This window comes from Streptopelia decaocto (assembly GCF_964273445.1).
Source record: "Streptopelia decaocto genome assembly, chromosome: 8".
Taxonomy (NCBI): Eukaryota; Metazoa; Chordata; class Aves; order Columbiformes; family Columbidae; genus Streptopelia; species Streptopelia decaocto.
Window position 1 is genome coordinate 19,811,908 of NC_138662.1, and position 20,135 is coordinate 19,832,042.

Here is a 20,135-nt window from a genome sequence, read left to right on the forward strand (position 1 = left end):
TTCAGAAAATTGTGGTGAGGGGAAAGAATCAATTAAGCAGAACAGATAAAATACATGAAAAGGCCGTTCAAAATACATATTAAAATACGTGGGTGATAAAATACAAGAATCTTAAATCCCAAATCAATAAATTAAACATATACGCATAATGTTATACACGCGGCTTAATTCAGTACAAGTATTAGACTGTTTCTTTAATTGTCTGCCACTTCTGAAGCACGGGTTGTGTTTTTTGAAGATTTTCTCCTTTCCTAGAAAACATCAGGATGGATCCAACTGGTTTTGCGTCTGCTGTGGCATTTACTTAAAAGCAAAACATGCAGGATTTGGCTTATACGGGCAAGTACTCTGCTTTCAACGGTTAGGATATTATCAGTTGTTTTGGAAGAATTAAAGTCCTCAGCACAGTTCTTTGTGGTTAAGTAAAGGATTAAAGGCCTGATCCAGTGCCTGTGGAATGAAATTTAGATCTGGCAATAAAAACTTCTCAAGTCTTTTTGGCTCTGATCTCTTGAGAGAATAATAGTAGCAGATGCTGAGCTCTTTCTAAAGATCGGTTCCCTCAATTTCAGTGTATGGCTTTGTAACTTTTGACTGTGTGGTTTGGGTTATTTTGGTGTTCTTTATATCTGTTTAAGTTCACACTTAAAACCCCAACCAACCAAAAAACACAGCCCCAAACAAACCAACCAATATCTGGCCATTAGGAATAAATAAAAAGCCCACAAACCCACAACCAACAAGCCAAAACCAAAATGACCCCAAAGAGCAGAATCCACTTTAATTTTTGTAGTTAACAACAAAAAAATCTAGTTAACTTTAGACTTTAAGAAGGCTCAGGTATAAAAATGCTCAAGAAGAGATTTGTATGTTGCCTTTTCTTCACTCCTTGATACTGAAGTACAGTGGGGTTTAGTTCATATCGCTTGCAGTTTATTGAGCGTCACGTAGGGACAGTAAAAAGAGGGAGCAAGATAAAGGACTTTGTGCGTTAAGGTTTGTTGTATTCAGGACCAGGGATAAGATGTAATAGAAAGGCAGCTGGAAATATATCGTGGGGTTTTAAATGTTTTTCTCCTTGGTCAGAGCAGGAGGGCCGGCGGCCAACCTGAGCGGTGCTAATCCAAACCATCCACTGCCTTTGGGAGCTTGTGTGTCTAATGTGATCTCTGGAGGCAGGAAAGTGGCCTCGTCAGTGCTGCCCAATTAACTCTTCAAATACTAAAATTCGTGGAGGTCTAGATGTGCTCCCAGCCAGCTAGAGATTGACTTCTAATAGACTAGAAAAAGTATAAGTTCTTCCTCTAGTGGGCCTGAGAAGAGATTTCTGTGTGATTTTTGTATTAATTCTGTCCACTTAAACCATCGTCAGGTGGCTGTTTGGGTCCACGTGGAAGTGCAGCGTTGCTGGGACCAGGACTATCCTCTAAAGCAGACGCTTCTGCAGGATTTCTGGGACACCCGTTGCCTGTCCAGGGTTATCTGCAGTGCTGACTGGTTGTGGTTAAGGCATGAAATAATTCCCAGTGTGTATTTTGAGCTATTGCCATGCAGATAATTTTCCCTTATTAGTTAGAACGCACGGAGAGTTGTTATTGCAAGAAGTGGTACCCAAATCAATGGGGTTCGAAATGAAAAAGAAATACAGGATCATCTCAGCTCTGAGCAGATGAAAATACTACGAGATGAACATCTTATTTTTATTTGGTATGACTGATTTTTCTTTTTCCTTCGATAAATCTAATTACGTCTTTTCCATCCGGATTTCAGTAAATCATTTGTCCCATGAGAGCTGTTAGAGAAGCGTGCTGCATTCATATACTATCCTGACTTGTGTATCCTGCTGGCAGATGTGACGTCCACACATAGTTTATGATGCTCCGTATTCTGTAGCTCTTTGGGAATTCCCAATGTGCTGGATCTGATGGAAAAGCTCAGGATCCCAGGACCAAAGAGTTGCCACGACTGGAGAAACGGAACATGTTCTTGTATGTTGTTAGTGAGCAATTTGGCTTCAATACAGTGACGTATTTAAGAATAAAGCAACATGTAGGTTTGCGACTCCAAAGTTGGGAAGAAAACCAAACATCAGATAAACAATTAATATGACATCTGACATTTGGATTTCTCACTATTGCTTTAACTTCCCTCATCTTCTCCTTCTAGTACTTCTTCTGCCTGTTTCCATCTTTCTTTACTTCCAGCTTCTTCCCCAGTGTCAAGATCTGCTCTTCAGTGACTGATCTTTTCTACTATCACCATAGATCCAGGGAACTTTTTTTCCTCTGTGCTTTTTTTCAGCTGCGGTTGCAATTTTGCAATGAAGCAGCAGGTTCCAGTTTTTTTCCATTGTTTTCCTAGGGCTAAATGCCTTGCATTTATAGTTAGGAAAGGAGTCCTGGAGCCACCTAAAGCAGGTACTCTAAGCAGTGGGAGGAGAAAGGTTTTAAGGTGACTTGGACCAAGACTGGGTCCAACTGCAGAAACCCATGTGAGTTATCAAGGGACTTGGTGGGTAACGTGTTTCCCATCGAGCAGTTGCTGCCCCAGTGACCCAGTGTTGCATTCTTGGGTTTGTGTACCCTGGGGTTCAGCGTTAGTTTGAAACTAAGTTAATGGACATCACTATAGTAATCACAAACCCCCGTCCAAATGCCTTTTTGTTTAAAGTTTATGATAACTTTTGAAAGCAAAGGATGGCTGGTTTGTGTTTGCGCAACTTGTTTGCTTAAGCGTTGCTGCTGCCAGGTCATCGACTTTAGTTTTATTTCTTTTAATTTATCAGGTAGAGTTGTTCTTGGTTCAGTTCAATTGGAAACAGACCCACATGCACGTACACATACTGTTTGAGCAGGAATCTCAGTGGAACGCTTGAATAGTAATTGGAAAGGTAGATTTCTGTATGGTAAACATACTTTCACAACAGGAATGCAATGTGAATGTAACTTTAGTACGAGTAGGCTTAGTTAGGGCAGTGAGTAACTAGCGTGTTTTAAATATTTAAGTTTAAGTGCTGGAGGCTTTGGCAAAATGTCAGTAACCAGAAAGGAGGAAGGGAATGTCACTTTCTGTTCTTCCATGGTCATCCATATACAGCAAAATTGCTCATTTGATCAGGCTTTTAAGAAGCAGAACAGTTCAGCAAGTGCTGCTTTAATTAAGCCACAGTCTATTTATTATGAAGTTCTGCTCAGATCCAGTTGTTATTTAACTAAGACTGTTGAAGATGAGCTTCTAAGCTGGACCGAAAGGCAGAAGAAAATGGACCAGTGCAGAAGTCCCCAGGAATGTCTAATTGGTCTATTAAGTGAATACTTCCCTGAATATTACTGTAACACCATAGCAAGTTCTCTGGATTTGGTGCCCTGTGCTGTGTGTTCCTGAGATGACCCTGTTTATAAAACTCTTATTCTTTGTTACTACTATGAAAATTACGCGAGAACTGACTTTGCTCTTCAAATGTTTGTTCAGCTCATCACCCGAACCTGTTGTCATATCCCTGTGACAAGAGCGTCAAATCACAGATGTGTTGTTGAAACTAAGTGTAAGATACACCTCTCCACCAGAGTATTCCCCTAACTTTATATTATAATAGCTGGCGCGGTTTGAAATGAAAGAAAAAGTAATACTAGAGCGAGCCAATATTTACAGTGTCAGCTGGAGTAATATCATTATGTGTCTGCCCACATAGAACTCTGAATATGATATGAATGCCTGGATGCAGATTTTCTTTTGCAACTGTCTGAAATGAAAAGTACGAACTTCCACGCTCTTTGTGGTGGTAGAGATTAGCTTGAAAGCGTATGCTGTAAAATGCAGTTGGCTTCTTTCTCCTCTAATGGATACGTAATCAAAAATAAGTGTTTCACACTTTAGGAATCAGAAGGAAAGGTCAAATAGCCTTTTTAAAGAGTCACCATAGCTACGACATCTTTAAATGCTTAAGTTGTAGACTTAAAAAATATCAGGGCTTTGTAAAAGATTTAAAAGTTAGATTTAGTAGTTGGCTTGTATTTATATGGGCAACCTGTTTTTAAGGTATATTATATATATAGGGTAATAGGTTCTACCAAAGAACAGCGGAGATGGACTTGCTCTGTGTTCAGTTTAAGCGGCAGAAATCGGCCACGAGAACAAATTAACTCAATGGAAGCAACGACGCTGTTATATAGACATAATTTTTATTTTCTTTAAGAGAAAAGAGATAGATGTACTAAAAATAATTCAGAAGTTTGTCACTTAAGTTTTGTGTGAGGTTTAAGAAACTTCTTAAGTTTTTTCTGCTCTTCCTCAGTATCCATCTAACCACTTTGGTTTTGTTTTCTTCATTTTAGTTGCTATGTTGTAGTTTCTTTTGCTTAATATTGTATGTATTATATAATGAATCTCAATGGACTTTTATGCTAATTATCCCTAGAAGAGATTTTTGTCTTGTGCAACACCTGTGCCATAGGACGGCAACAAGCTAAACGGTGGCTTAAGGAAAAAATACGTGCTATTATAAATCGCTTCAGTTTTGAAATGTGGATGTTGTTAGTGTGGTGTTTTCTTTGTATAGTTGAAGCTATTGATCCTGCTTGTGGAGATTAGGTGACAATAATTAGAAGTCTTCAGGGAGTGAGGAATGTGCAGGTAAACCACAAATGCTCAAAACAGACAAGAGGATTGTGTGGGAAATTTGAAAGTATGTGTTTTTAGTAAAGGATTGAAGTGAATGCTCAGTAAGACTGAAGTAAACGCCCAGTTTGGCCTTGAGTCAACACAAAGCAACACCAGTTAGTTGAGTCTAAATGCAAGCAAGTATGCAAATCTTAGTAAAAATAAGACACAAAATCCCACCGTGGTCTATTTTGCATTGAGTTTTAGGAGAGAGTAACAGTCAGGTGGTGATTAAATAAGAATAATATTTTGTATGATGTGTGTTTCTATTTCAGATATTCTTTTTCTGTTGTTGATGTGATGCTGTTTGGGGAGAAACGATTGTACAACATATATATTTATATAACGGTGGCAAGGACCCTCTAATGGATACTTCATTCTAGTCTTGTCAAAGGCTACTTGATGACCTGGGTTTAGAGGTTCTGAAGTATCTTGGGCAGGTCCTTGATGCCTGAGGTGCTACACAAGGTTAAAATTCAACATCATTTATTGTGATGTGTTAATATTTCTCTGGCGGGCAGCTCCCTAAATAGTGGGAAAACAGTGGAAATCCTGAAGTTGGTAGAAATCCTGACGTGTCCGCTTTTCCTGCAGCACATTTGTTGGAAGTTTGAAGATTTATTTGTAGCCAAACACTTTTATAGTACAAAAGTTTGAAAAATGTTAGTGTTTGGGGGTGCTTTTTTGCCTTTTTCCCCCCACAAGTTTCCTTTTTTTGATGAGGCAAAAAGAAAAGCATGATAGATTTGTTTGTGTTGTTTTTTTTTAAGGGTTATTATAATTCTTGCCTGTGAGGGTTGCTGATTATTATCAGAAAGATGTTTTGAAAGAGATGGAAAGAGACGGGCAAAGACATTTTTACGTCAGACTTAAATTGGGGTGAGGGGAGAAAGGAAAACGAACATTTGGGCCTAGTTTTGCGGTTATGCTGTGACTCACAAGACAGACTTAGGCCGTCTGACGTGTACATTACAAACAGTTGTAAAAACATACCGTCGGAGATCCACAATGCGTAGTGGGCTGAGTTAATGTTATTTTGAATCTGTAATGTTAGAGTTTTTCTGGCACGGCGAGTGTAATTCCGCAAATCAAACGCGATGTTATTGCTCTTTGTTGTCCATGAGGTTGTTGTCCCCGATGGTGGACGGGGGTCCCTTTTGATCAGCTCAGCAATGAAGTTTTAATCCCACCTTTCAATTATTCAGTGTTATCCAGGCACCACCTTTTTACTTGGGTTGGGATTTAGATAAACTTCAACAGATAAAATACATTGATGTAATTAAATTTTTGATAATTACACACAGCGCTTTGCCATATGCATGCTTTTCTTGCTTTTCTTTTTTCCTCTATACAGAAAATCAAATTTGCAGAAGGTTACGTTTACATTTAAATGTGATTATATTTGAAAGTTTTCCTTAATGTGTCTCTAAAACTCGAATTGTGTGGTGATAATTTGTCCCGACGTGAACCTTTCTATAATTTTGAGCCTAATTGACCTGTACCTATATCTGAGCATGACCATGTAGAAATGAATCGTGTGTCTCCCTAATGTTTCATACACTGTTAAAATTTCATAGCAATCTGTTCAGAATTTGAATTTGTGTGGTTTTTAAAAGTAATGGCTTTCATAATGGGTTCCTTAGCTTCACAGAATCACACAGAATGTCAGGGGTTGGAAGGGCCCTGGGAAGCTCATCCAGTGCAATCCCCCCATGGAGCAGGAACACCCAGCTGAGGTTACACAGGAAGGTGTCCAGGCGGGTTGGAATGTCTGCACAGAAGGAGACTCCACAACCCCCTGGGCAGCCTGGGCCAGGCTCTGCCACCCTCACCAGGAACAAGTTTCTTCTCAGATTTAAGTGGAACCTTTTGTGTTCCGGTTTGAACCCATTGCCCCTTGTCCTGTCACTGGTTGTCACCGAGAAGAGCCTGGCTCCATCCTCCCGACACTCCCCCTTTATATATCTGTAAACAGTAATGAGTCCCCCCTCAGTGTCCTCTTGTCCAGCTCCAGAGCCCCAGCTCCCTCAGCCTTTCCTCACACGGGAGATGCTCCACTCCCTGCAGCATCTTGGTGGCTGCGCTGGACTCTCTGCAGCAGTTCCCTGTCCTGCTGGAACTGAGGGGCCACAGCTGGACACAAGATTCCAGGTGTGGTCTCCCCAGGGCAGAGCAGAGGGGCAGGAGAACCTCTCTGACCTACTGACCACCCCCTTCTAACCCCCCCCAGGTACCATTGGCTTCCTGGCCACAAGGGCCCAGTGCTGGCTCATGGTCACCCTGCTGTCCCCAGGACCCCAGGTCCCTTTCCCCTACACTGCTCTCTAATAGGTCATTCCCCAACTTATACTGGAACCTGGGGTTGTTCCTGCCCAGATTTAAGACTCTACACTTGCCCTTGTTATATTTCATTACATTTTCCCTGCCCAACTCTCCAGCCTGTCCAGGTCTCTGATGGCAGCACAGCTTCCAGTGTCAGCCACTCCTCCCAGCTTGGTGTCATCAGCAAACTTGTTGATAGTGCACTCTACTCCCTCGTCTAAATCATTGATGAATATATTGAATAATCCCGGCCCCAGCACTGCCCCCTGAGGCTCTGCACTGGATACAGGCCCCAACTGGACTGTGCCCCATTGACCACGACTCTCTGGCTTCTTCCCTCCAGCCAGTTCACACTCCACCTCACTCCCCGCTCATCCAGCCCGCACTCCCTTGGTTCAGCTGTGAGGATGCTGTGGGACACTGTGTCAAATGCCTGACTCAAGTCATGGAGATCATGTCAGTCTCAGTTCTGAAGGAGTCATGATAAACATTTAATAGCTTTCAAATAAGCTTTTGGGAAACTACAGGATCTATGATATGTGCTATATATGCAAGAGGGTTTTTTTTATATTTTCCTTCCAGAAAAGTGTTGGGTTTTTTTGTTCTACAAAACTATGAAGATGAGCTTTTTTCACACCTTTGTGCTAAAAAGTGAGCTTAGGGTCTAGTTCAGATTCTGTTTAATCTCAGCTTTAACACAGTTAAGACTTTATTTTGCAATTGGATTTAAACATGAAATTATTGTTTCCATTTTTTTTTTTAACCTGTGTTTGTAAGTAAAATATTAAGACCTTCAGTAAGTTGATATAAAATCATGTTAAATATAAAAAATCTTCCCCATAGGTAGCAATTGTAGCAAGTGGGATTTGGTTTGTGCACGGAGGTGACACGGGAGGGTTTGGAAACCAGGTGTGTTGGGGTTTGTTTTGTGGGGAAGGTGTTTTCTGTTGGATTTTTCTAGCACAGGTACTGGAAGTTGACGTTGGAAAGGAAAAGACATTGTCAGAGACACTGATTATCCCAATTAACACTCAAAGAATTTGCAGCCGTGAGAGCTCGGTGTTCATGTAAACCAGGCTGCCTTTATTTAGTGATGGATTTAATTGTTCAACTGCGAAAAAAAGTCAATGAAGTATTAGAGCTGTTTGTTTTAATTTTTGAATCTAAGACTTTTCCCTGCTATATTTAAAGAGCATATCAGATGCATTTCTCATATGTAATTTTTTTGTGTGGAAATTCTATCTAGGTTAGGTTCGTGGTGCTCTGATAACGATCAGAATTCTGCAAGAATAAAAAAATGAGAGCTGGAACAGCCAAATCTTGGGGCTTTTTGAACCTTCAGAGTAATTTTGATGTTGTTTTTGTTCATAAATGGTTCAGTTTGTGTGGAGCAGCCGTCTCGGTGAGAATGGGAGAAGCCAGAGCCAGCGGCAGGTGCTGAACGCACAGGGTCGTGTTTTGGATCTTCAGTTCTTGTTATTAATCTGCTCGGAATCTCCCTTCTCAGATTGGGATTTAATTGGTGTGATTCTGTGACACAAACATCCAGAATTGTACCTGTTGCTTAAACCCGATTCCAGCCAGTCCTCACGTTAGGATCAGTTTATCCTCGTGCATCCCAGGCTCGCTCAGGTACCTTCTCCGAGCTGCTGTGTTGTTGCTCCAAGATAATTTTAACTGACAAAACTACCAGACCACACGCTTGGGGTATTTAGTTCTACATTTTGAACCACACTTACGAAAACGGAGAGGACTTAAGTGTTCCAAAAGCACAGAAGTTTTCAGCCTCATCAATTATTTTTAATATTAAAAGTCAGCAGATGGAGCTAAAGACTTGTAGAAAAATTACTTGTGCTGAATGGATATTAAACCGCAAAGCCCGCTAAGTTTAACCGCTGATGTTTCTACTGAAATCTATAATGGCAAAGCTATTTATTTGCTGCTAAGCCTCATATTAACATCCCTATTTCGTGCCCCTGTCTGTGTGCAGAGCGAGAGCTCAGCCCTTTGAATCCCAGCGATTCTAACAAGACTAAAAAGAATGAAGTTTGAGTGGGAACGTGGTTTTCTTTGCAGATTTACATCTGCGAAAGGTTTTCTGCGGCGTTGTTCACCGCTTTATCAGGAAAAATGGTGTTATATCTTGTCAATATTTTTACTTCTCCCATGAGCACGGTAATTGGAATCCGCTATGGAGGATTTGATGGGAATGAATTACAATTATGTTTTTGTTATTGCGCAGTTGGTGAGGTTCTGGGGTTTCATGGTTTTCTTCTGAAGCAACTGAAACAAACCTTTGCCTTAGATAACGTGTCAGACTTGGTATTCTCATAGGCTAACCCTGTGCTTTTGTTAAATATTAACATCTTTGGGGATTTAAAATAATATCTTTAGAAAAATAAGGGGGTGGAATGTTTTCCAAACAGTGCGCAGTGTATCCCACTTTAATAAAATAGAAATAACATAGGCAGTAAGTGGTACCTGCCTTCTGCATGCAAAGGAGGAAAAGCTGTCGTAGTTATATGCTATACAAAAGGGAGGTGAGAGATCACGATGCTGACTGAGCGGAGAATACGCCAGTGGTACAATATTGTTTTGCCTTTTAGCAAAGACAGGAAAATGAACATTTAAGTTACTAATGGCAGCTGATTTGGCTATTAAACTTCATTTAAAAAATTCTTTTTCCTCTAAATCTGATACTTTGAAGGATAATGAAATGTACGTATGTCACACACAGAATATAGTTGGTGGTATAAAAATGTAGCTTAAGTATTGCATGTATTTTTTGGGTTTTTTGGCTCACTTTTGTTTTACTGCTTCTTGAAGCAAAATCCCTTTAGTTTGGAGCATCTACTTAGAGTGACTTTGGAAACTTGGCTTAGTGGCCAAGTTAAAAGCTTTTCTTATTTTTCTGTTTATCGTTGGCCTCATCTGTGTTTAAATTCTCTTTGTCCTGCTCCTCCTGTTGACAGACAGTGAAAAACCTTCAACCAGTTGCACCAGCTGGCTCAGTTTCCCCTGATCAACAGTGACTGTGGCACCACGAGTTTCTGACATCGACGTTTTGCTTTTGAATAGAATCAGCTCTCAGTTTCAGCTTCAGTTCTGACTTTTACCGCAGCCTTTTCTAGTTGGGTATTTTTTTCTTCCTAAATAAAAGTACCCAGCCGCTTCCAATAAAATGATATTTTGTTTTCAAAAGACTTGAATTGTGCCAAAACAATATGTAAAATAGAGGACTGAGGGTGCATCCCAAACTATATCTGAGTTCAGTCTCCTAGAACAGCAGGTAACCAAATCTTGAAGCCTCACTGTGATGAGTAACTTTTATATTTATATCTACTGTAGAAGAATATTAATACATCTTTTAGAATAAAGAGAACATAAGCTTGTGATGTAGGAAGACCAGTGCTTTTTGCTGTATATAAGAGAATTCTGGGTATACATTCAGCATCGATTTGCAGTGAGATAAATGCTGATACCTGTGTAACTTCACCCTTAGAGATGAGAGCGAACGCTGGTTTGTTATTTGGGAAGAATGCTGAGAAAAAATAGGAGCACCAAAAAAAGCAAAATTGCATTTTGTTTGTAGTTTATCCAGAATATTTTGCTGAGGGAGTCCCATTGAATATTCACCGTGTCAGTGGTACCTGCACATCTCTGCTCATTCCCTCCCCACAGGTGTCTGCTGCTTGATGCTGGAAAAGGTCTTAGATAAGAAATGGATTTGCACAGGTACTTAGAAACTGAAATACGTTGGTGTTCGTTGTAATTTCTTTGGACTGTGCTAAAAAGAGTGGGAGTATGTGTGTTTATTTGCCTGCTGACAGCTGAGATGTTTTGGCAAATAGAAAATGTGTTTAGAAGATAATAGTTTGGGGTTCTGTTGTTTGAATACAGCTCCTGGCTGTCGTTTTCAGAATATACCAGGTGTGCTTGCAGCATGTATTGGAAATTATTTCTATAATCAAACTTAATTATTTTCTTTCCAAATTGGGCAGCTCTTCCGTAGCAAGTTAACAAATCCTTGAGAGGCAAAGGACTCGCAACTCTACGTCTTGTTGTAAGTGTGTGTTGTATGGGAGGTGAGGGACCCTTGGTGAGTTAATCAAAAAGACCTATGCAAACAAGCACGGGGATTTTATTCCGCGGTCGGTCACCACAGTTACAGAGCCCGACATTGTTGGGTGAACCTCGGTGATCTCGCCGGCTACCGCACGCTCTGGAGCGCCAGACCCGGCTTAGTAACGACGCGGGGCGCTGGATCCACAAATTCAGAGCAGCTGTCACAGCTGGGCCGCGGTGAAGTTTGGTCAAGACCCTTTGAACTTTTTATTTCGCACTAATCCCATTTAGTGTGATCAATATATGGACCTCCAGCTCCTCGGTCTGTTAATTAGGTGTCAAGTGTTGGGTAGGCTGGTGTCAGGCTGTAAAATACAAACACAGGAGAGACTATCGGTGGGGAAGTGAAGTGTTTATTGTCTGAATGTATAAGAGCCCCAGTTCTGAAAAGTTGCCTTCCTCATCTGAGATGTCCTTAGGGGTTTTGAGAGTCTTTCGTTTCTCTCAGTAAGGTAATTGTATAGTTAAATAAGCATTTTACTCCAAACATTGGTGTGGTTGGGGGCTGCGGAATAATGTAAAAGCTCTAATTGTACGGAGAGTTTGATGTTGGAATAGCTCTTTGCTTACCTTCCCCCTGCTTTTTTTTGTTGTTTATCCCGTTATTAAAAATGCTTAATGACGACTCTGGTAACTATTTGTATTAAGATGGGAGTCCTTTCTTGTTTTGTGTATGTACATTTAAAATGAAGCTTCTTTCAGACTTCACTGATATTTACTTTGAGCTTTGTGGCCTTTGGGGAATAGACGGGATAACTTAGATCTTCGTTTCCCCACCTCGAAGAATGTCGGGAGTTTTTTGAACTCCCCCATCTTTAGTACTCTATCATTCAGGGAAGGGTAAATATGTAGAATGATATTTCAGCTTTCATACATTTTTGGGTTCCTTTATTTCAGTCTCACGGTGACAGAAAGAACTGGGGAGTTTCGAGGAGTTTGTTTCATCTCCTTTGAAGAAAACCTGAAATTTATAATCCCAGATCAGACCTTTCCTATAACTCAAGCAACTCATCCTGTTAACTGTTTTAATATATGGCACCGCTATTTCATTAAACAACATCCAGGAATAATTAGTTCAGCAACGATGCCTCGGAACAAAAGCCCTTGATTTCGTTTAACTTTATAAGTTGGTCTCTTTTGATCTGCAAGAACACATCTGGGGCCTTGAAGAGAGCAGAAAGAAAAATATTAAACGTTTAGCAAGGCTGTTGGTGAAGGTTTCAAAGCACAGTAACCCTTTGGTACCGGGGTGGAGCTCAGAGCCTAAAAAGTGTGAATTTCTTGTTTCATAAGACATCTTGTGGCACCTCTAGGTGGTAAATGGTTTTGCCAGCTGATGGCTGCTACGTTTTGGCTCTACTTCCAGTTTTAAAAGATGTAGTCTCTTAATTCTTCCTTCAACTTCTCTCCTCTGTTTTTTTTTGTCCCTTTTTCCCCCGCTGCATGTGAATGAATTAATCGGAATAATTACTGCAAACATGACTTGCTTTTTTCACCATATGTCTGTGCATTAGAATGTGGTTTTGCTCTATCAGACTTTGCTGTGCTGCGTTGTCCCTTAATTAGCGTAGGATGATTTGCCAAGGTGGTTGCGATGAATCCATTTGTTCTTTAGGCTCAACTGCTGAGATTTGGAAAATAGTGCAGAGGATATAAATTGATTCTTTTAATCTTTCCTAATATTAGAAATCGCTTACCAGCTGAACTCTCGGTTTACCACCAAAAATCCTACTTCAAGGAACAATCTATGAAGATTTTTACACCAATTATTTTTTATTTCCTAAAAAGGATTCTTGCAAAAATACTTGTCTGCTAGCAATGAGTTATTTTTTCCTCTCCTCATAGCAGAGGTGGCCTTTGCTTTGGTTGTAATTAGTGCAAGGAATTCACTGGTAGGTACCGTATCATTCAGTCTGTACTGACGTGCATACTTGTGTTCGCTGCATGGCACTGAGGTGCCTTTGCCTTTATATTCCAAGTATTTCCTAGAAGATGTACAACTCATCACAATTAATGTTAACGTTTGCTACAGCTAATGAAGCCTACCAGATCTCTCAGTAATTATTCATCACCTTTGTTTCGTTTAATGTAAATCGTGGCTTCTATGTAAGAAGTTTATTTAGAGAAGAGACAGGAGAATTTTGTTCATCAGAAAGACACGAGCAAAAGAACTTTGTTCTTATTTTTCCCCTCGACCTGTCAAAACAGAAGCGAAAAGAGCCAAAAATATTAGTTTTCATTACAGGTTTTATTTTTAAGTGCAGCTTTATGTTCACTCTGTGTTTGTTTTCCTTCGTGAGCCTTTAACTCCAAGGTTATGACCCAGTAATGACCTTCTCTTTCCACTCTCAATTGCTTTTGACCTACTCCATTAAGTAAAAAGAAATAACCTAACAGAAGGGTAACCAGATCAGTGCTGCCACGCCAAGGAAACGGGCAGGCTTGGGATGCTCTTCTTTAATCTCTCTATCCACAGAGCCTTCATTTTAATTTGCAAAATTGAACCCAGATCGAGAGCAGTAAAGCCTGAATACGGCAAATATTCATGCCTCAGTGATCTAGAGTGGCTCCATTACATTTCAGAGATTGGGAGAATTACCTTTTGGATTATGTATATTCATGGGCTGATTTTTATTTGAGATATAATATTACTCGCGTTGGGCTACATGTCGCACATTCTACCCAAAGCAGCCTTCTCACAAAGCTCCGAATGTTCATTACATGTAAAAGTTTAACTTCTTTACTCTATAGTTTCCTCCTTTTTGTGCTTTTCAAAGGCTGGTAGTAAACAAATTTCTTTTAAAGAAGAAAAAAAAAGCCTGGTAGAAGTTCTTCTATAAAACCTTCAGCCCTGTGTTTACTGTGATAGTTTCTTTTGCATGGGACTTTGAAGTCTTCAGATAAAAGTATTCTTATTATTCTAAACCTAAATCTATTTGGAAACAATAATTCATTCTGTTGGAAGAACAACGTTGCAGACGACTGCGTTTAACCTGTCGTTTTGCGTTGGTTTGACTCCTTTTTTTGGATTTCTGTTTTTTTCTTTGAAAAATGTTTTATTGAAATATTTTTTGATAAGTTGCAGACATTTTAATTAACTTGTGAACGTTAAGCTTATTCTGTGTCATTGTTTTACTATAGGTCTCGTGTTCTCTGCCTAGACACTTGCTGGCTAAACTTGTCATTGTTACGTTATGCTTTTAAGATGCATCCTTTATCTGTAGCGATGGATGGCACAAGCGGTGCTGCTTAATGTAAAGGTACTTGACATCTTAAGATTCTTGTTTTGGTTACAAAAAAGTGAGAGATGTTAGTTATTTGAAGATGGAAGGATATTGAGTCGGAAGATTCCCCGGATCTACGAGAGGAGGATCAAGGTGCAGTGGAGCTCGGTGCTCTTGGTGTTCCCTCGTGGATCCCAGGCAGAGGAGGAGATGGAAGGGGTGGAAGCTGAAGAGCATATAAAAACATGTAATTATTGGGAAATACCACGAGGGTAAATTACAACTAAGCAGCCTGATTGTCTTCTATGGCAAAATGCAGAGATGGGAAGAGTCGTGACTTTAGGAAGGCTTGAGAAACATATCTCACAGCATCCTCGTGTGGAAGTTGGGGTTTGAGTTGGATTTTTGGTGCGAGTTGGAAACTGGCTGCAGTGGTTGAGGCCGCTGGAAACTCTGCTGTGAAGGAAGAAGTTGCTGTGACATGATAGATGAGATTCTGAAGGACCTGGTTTAGTGACAGTGTTGGGTTGCCGGTTGGACTCGGTCTTGAGGGTCTTTTTCCAACCAAATGATTCCATGATTTTACAATTCTATGATAAATATTCTGGAAAATCAGCCTTTTGTTTTCAACAAGTGAACACTGGGTCCTTCTTGAGAATTTAGATTGTGACGAAGGATGCAGTTGAGTTTCTCGTCTGCAGTGAGGTGTGATGCTGTGTTATGTCACACGGGTGACGAGATTACTGGAGTTTACCAAATCAATCCTGCAGTAAGACAGCAGACAGGCCATGCAGCGGCCATTTGAGGGTTTACAGTAAATAGTGAATTCAAGTCAGTTTAGTCACAAGAATAAAACAAGTAGAGGATAGTTTTGTCATTCAGTGAACTTTGTCCAGCCTGAGCATGGGATGGATTAGGCTCTGTTGAAAAAAAACAGAGATTATATGTGTAAAGGCTACAGGAGGATGCTCAGGCACAGAAGGTCACTTAACTTTATGTGCAAATTCTTAATATTAACACTTGCTAATTCTTGATTTGTGATTGCGTGCATGAGTATAGCATGCATGTAATTTAAATTAAAATTACAGTGTTAAAGCAGAGCAGTGTGAGAGTAAGATCATTGATCTGCTGCTTTATTTACTGGGTGCAGAACCATATTTTAGGTGCTGTGAAAGGAAATAAGCTAAAGGGATTTTATAATATCCCCTTTTATGTTGCTTTATTCCAGTGGTGCAGTGCAGGCTCTTCAGGCCATGGTGTTATTTTATCAGGAGAATGAATACATTGAATAAAATCTGATAGAACATGTGTGGCATTACACGGGAACCACAGTGGTCATATGGTGGATGGCCTTAAGCAGCACTTAAAAGTTAAGTTAAAAGAATCATTCTGTGCAAAATAGATCACTGTGTGATGCCATGGACAACAATAGATTCTAGAAATATTCCAGAGCTTTCAGAAAATTGTTCCTCAGCCATATGACGTTGGTGGCACCCACAAACTTGGAATTATTTCTGACTCTTTGAGGCTTCAACTCTTTGTGGTTGGTCCCAGCTGCTGTTGTGATGCTGCCTGAGGAGAGATGGGTTTCCACAACCTGAGCCGTGGGCGGTTTTTGTTGTGTGGCTCCTGTTCAACAACGTCCTGTTGACAGCTCTGGTCTCACCTCCGTTGGATGCTGTTCTGAAATCCTGGTGGAAGAACTGGAACTAACGTTTCTCAATGTTCATTGGGATGTGACATGGAGTCGCCATCCCTGGAGGTGTTCAAAAGGCACGTAGATGAGGGTCTGAAGGATGTGGCTTAGGTTATAGTTGGACTTGATCTTAAGGGTCTCTTCCAACCAAAAAGATTCTATGAAGTGCAAAGGCGTGTTGGAGAATTAAGAAAATATTCCATATATGAATTTTTAAACGAAAAGATTTTGTTATTTGGATGGAGGATGTGGATGGAGGATTGGCTCCTGATTTCTTAGTGCTCATTGTTGCTGTCTTGTGCCAAGGGCTCCTTTGGACGCCTTTAAACAGCAGTGGTTTGCCATCTTTGCTAAACACTCATCTATAGGAGACAGTTTTGCTTGTGAATCATCATCCCTCATATAGCAAAGAATTCAACATGCTGCATGTCTAGAAAATAGTTTATGAAAAGATCTGCTTACATGTAAGAGCAGTCTTATATCCTTATATCTGAATTAGAGCTTTGCTTTGTCTCAGTATATGGGCTTAGGCATGGGCTGATTGAAAACTAAAACTGGTGGTAGACTTTCAGGCGAGTGGGCTGCAGTTTTTTGGTGGTGTCACTTGCCATCTGCTGATCACCAAGAGATGGTGCTGGAAGCAGGAAGATGAGATACCTTGTTCTTGGTTTTTGGCGCTGTAGTAGAATAACAGAGAGGAAAGGAGTCCTGGTTTCCAAAGCCCATCTGGGCTGCACTGTGGTCCTGCAGTTGGGCCTGAATTTGGTCCCCTCTAGTAGAAGGGAAACACTTTGACTGGAGGATATTAAGATGTTTCTTGTATTTGGCGCTTTGCTGCAGTGTGCGGTCAGTTTGTGCCTCTCGGGGTGGTTTTGTTTGGGTGCTGGTTCAGGCAGGTTTGCTCTTGGGATATTTCTAAACCTCGGGGCTGAAATCACGTTTTCTTCACCTCAGATCCTCGTCCTCCTTGGATGCAGGTTTAAAGATGTGGCTCTTCGCAGCTCAGCTCTGAGGTGGGACCTTTATTTTAAACTGGCTTGAGTCCACTCCATTTGCAGGGGTGTCTTTGTGTAATATGTATGTAATACTCCTTTTATAAATACTGCGTTTATCATCGGTATTTCCTTTGATAGGTTATTGAGACTAATTATTCAAACTTTGCGGTTTCTCCTCAGTATTACAGGGAAGTTTGGTTGCTGTATCTTCCCGATCGGAAAGATGCGCTCCCAGCGTTGGGAGCCAGCAGGGTGCCTGGGTTCTTGTCTGGAGAAGCTCTGAGCAATGGCATATGGTTGACAATTTAATGGAAGTTAGATAAATAAAGAAAAAGGAGCTCTGATATAGTGGGGGGAAAAAGTCATTAGTGGACTCTTTCTGTATCCTGTTGTCTATTAGTCCGGACTAAACCGCTTTGAAAATCTTAGTGGCCTTCTCCTTTGGTCTGTGAATAATGGGGCTGAACTGTTTGGGGTTTGCATTTTTCATACTCTGCATTTGAACACAAACTTCTTCTTTCTCGCTGTTTTTATAGACCTTTACATAATGCTTTAGGAACATTAACGCGATGATACAAATAGAATTGAAAAAGTGAAGCAAATCCATTTGCAAATGATGTAAGATTGCGACACATTGCCTCTTGATTTATATGATGAGATAGAATCAGTTCCCTTGCGCCATTATTAGAAGGCAAAACGTGGGTGAATTTCTTTGCAAAGTTTGTAGCAAGTTTTATAATGGCATCCAAGTTATCCGTGTTTACCTACGTGGTTTGTGTGCAATGAAGTCTGTCTCTTTAAAATTGCACTCAATATTGTTCAATCTCTTTCTGTGTCGAAATGCCTGATTCCTCAAAATAAGAACAAAATGTGTCTCTGTTTAGTGCAGTGCTAAAATGGGCCTCGCTCTGTTTTCATGGGCGAGATAGAAGTTGTTTTACAGCCAGCGTTTGGAGGACAAAAATTGGGTGCTCGAAATAAATGCAAAGAAATGACTAAAATACTGGTGGGAGCTGGTCTTGATTAGGAATTCCTATTGTACAGGACAGAATGCTCAATATTATTTAACGGCGTTCTTTTGGTAGATGGGTGGACTTGGTCCCAACTCCCTACTTGAAATTTCTAGTGCTGTAAAGTTAATGTGTGAAACTTTAGAGCTGTAACTTGTGGGGGATCCCTTACAAAAGGAAACTGGGTATGCGTAAGAGAAACAAATCTAATACTGGGGGCCAGTTGCGTCCTTTTGGGTGCCAGACAAAACAAAGATGTATTTTAGTTATTTACTGCAGTCTCTTGAAGAAAAACCCTACGTTTGGAGTATTTTAAAATAGAGATGAATGTCTCTGTCAGTCGGGGTCAGTGAAGAGGGATGAAATACTGGGCTGCTGCTCGTGAGCTGCTCAGCAAACGGGATGCTGGTGATTTAAAGCTGCTCTGGCTCCTGTTACTCGACCCGGTGGGTGCAGATCAGCTCCTGATTCACTTCTCCGCTGGTTCCACGTCTGACCTTTTGGAGGGAGATGCAATTCCCACTGGGTTCTCGTGTGATTTGACCCACACCCATCGCCTAAGTGCACTCATAGCGTTTTTCTGGTCACGTTCTAATTCCTATGTAGCTTGTGCTCTTGGAAGAGTTTATGGTCGGTTAAGATGTAGTGCTGCGCGCTCCTTTGAGAGTTGATTCCAGTACTGAGAACAGATAGGAAAAAAAGAATGGTCTTGAATACATTCTTCCAATTTGCTTTTCTTCCCTCCTTGTGTATGCTTATGGGAACTTTAGATGCATTAATAGATACCATGAATATAAGGGGTAAATCTGTTTAGATAGGCTGATTAAATCGCTTGCGAGGTACTGGATACGTCAGCATGAAGCACTGATTTTTCAGTAGGTTCAGGAATGCAGGATCTTTCCCTTGGCATGTGTGAGGACAAGCAGACCTGTGTGACAGCCAGACCCAGCTACATGGTGTGATCCTCCACGCTCTGGGTGAGCACATTGAGGGGAGGCTGCTCTCCCGTGAGATAATGGGGGGCAGCACAGATAATCTGCTTGGCTTGGCTTGAAAAAGCTTTATTTTGCATGATGCTGTACATTTTTGGGGTGGTTTTTAATTAGGATACTGTTGTCTGAAAGAGAATTAGTCAGGATCCAAGACTCAAACCAAGAGTTTAAAACTCAAATGTGTGGGAATGTTCTCAGTCTGTTCTCTTGCTGCTTTTTGAATTGTGGACTCTTCTAGGTCACCTTCACAAGAGAGCAGGGGGTGAGATGTGGCTTTGTGCTTGTGATGCACTTGTGTAATTAATCACCTTTTTCCCTTGCTTTTTCATCGTTAGGTGACCAAGAAAGTCAAGTCCATGCAGATGTTCCATACTCCTGTGACTTACGCTATGCAGGGTGACAGAGTAGGTATCTGCGTAACCCAGTTTGATCCCAAACTGCTAGAACGAGGCCTCATTTGCACCCCAGAGTCGCTTCACACCATCCATGCTGCGATCATTTCCCTGAAGAAAATCCAGTATTTTCGAGGAGCTCTGCAGACTAAGGCCAAGTTCCATATCACAGTTGGTCACGAAACAGTTATGGGCAGAGTGATGTTTTTCAGTCCAGCCCCTGCTGACTTCAATGAAGAAGTTCAAGAAAACGCTTTTGATTTTGATAAAGATTATCTTTATCAAGAGGAATATTTGTCCAAGGACTCAAATTCTTCGAAGGAGGACAAAGAAAAGGAGCAGGGAGGAGAAGTCCAGCTCCCAAGACAACAGTGGGCATTGCTGGAGTTTGAAAAACCCGTCACTTGTCCTAAGCTGTGCCTTGTGATCGGCTCCAAGCTGGACACCGATATCCACGCCAACACCTGCAGGCTGGCGTTCCATGGGGTGCTGCTCCAGGGCATGGAGGACAAGAACTACACGGAGATGTTCCTTCCAAAGCTGAAGGTGTACAAACTGAAGCACAAAGAAGGACAAGTGGAAAGGGTAAGGTGTCTTTTTGTTATAGGAGGGAAAAGGAAATATTTATTCTGCGTTAAGTACGTTTATAGGTGGGCTACAGGATTTTCACTGTTCTAGAGTCTTTATACATATTTTTCTTAAGTTTGTATGCGTAGTGTA

At 40.9% G+C, this 20,135-nt stretch overlaps 1 protein-coding gene across 1 annotated transcript in view; it reads left to right on the plus strand.

Annotated features, from left to right (window-relative positions):
- The window catches only part of EEFSEC (eukaryotic elongation factor, selenocysteine-tRNA specific), a 103,713-nt gene that overhangs the window by 36,615 nt on the left and 46,963 nt on the right, over positions 1–20,135 (plus strand). Inside the window, exon 5 of the mRNA XM_082060016.1 lies at positions 19,359–20,000. Within this exon, the coding sequence (XP_081916142.1) occupies positions 19,359–20,000 (642 nt within the window). The remainder of the gene's footprint in view (positions 1–19,358; positions 20,001–20,135) is intronic.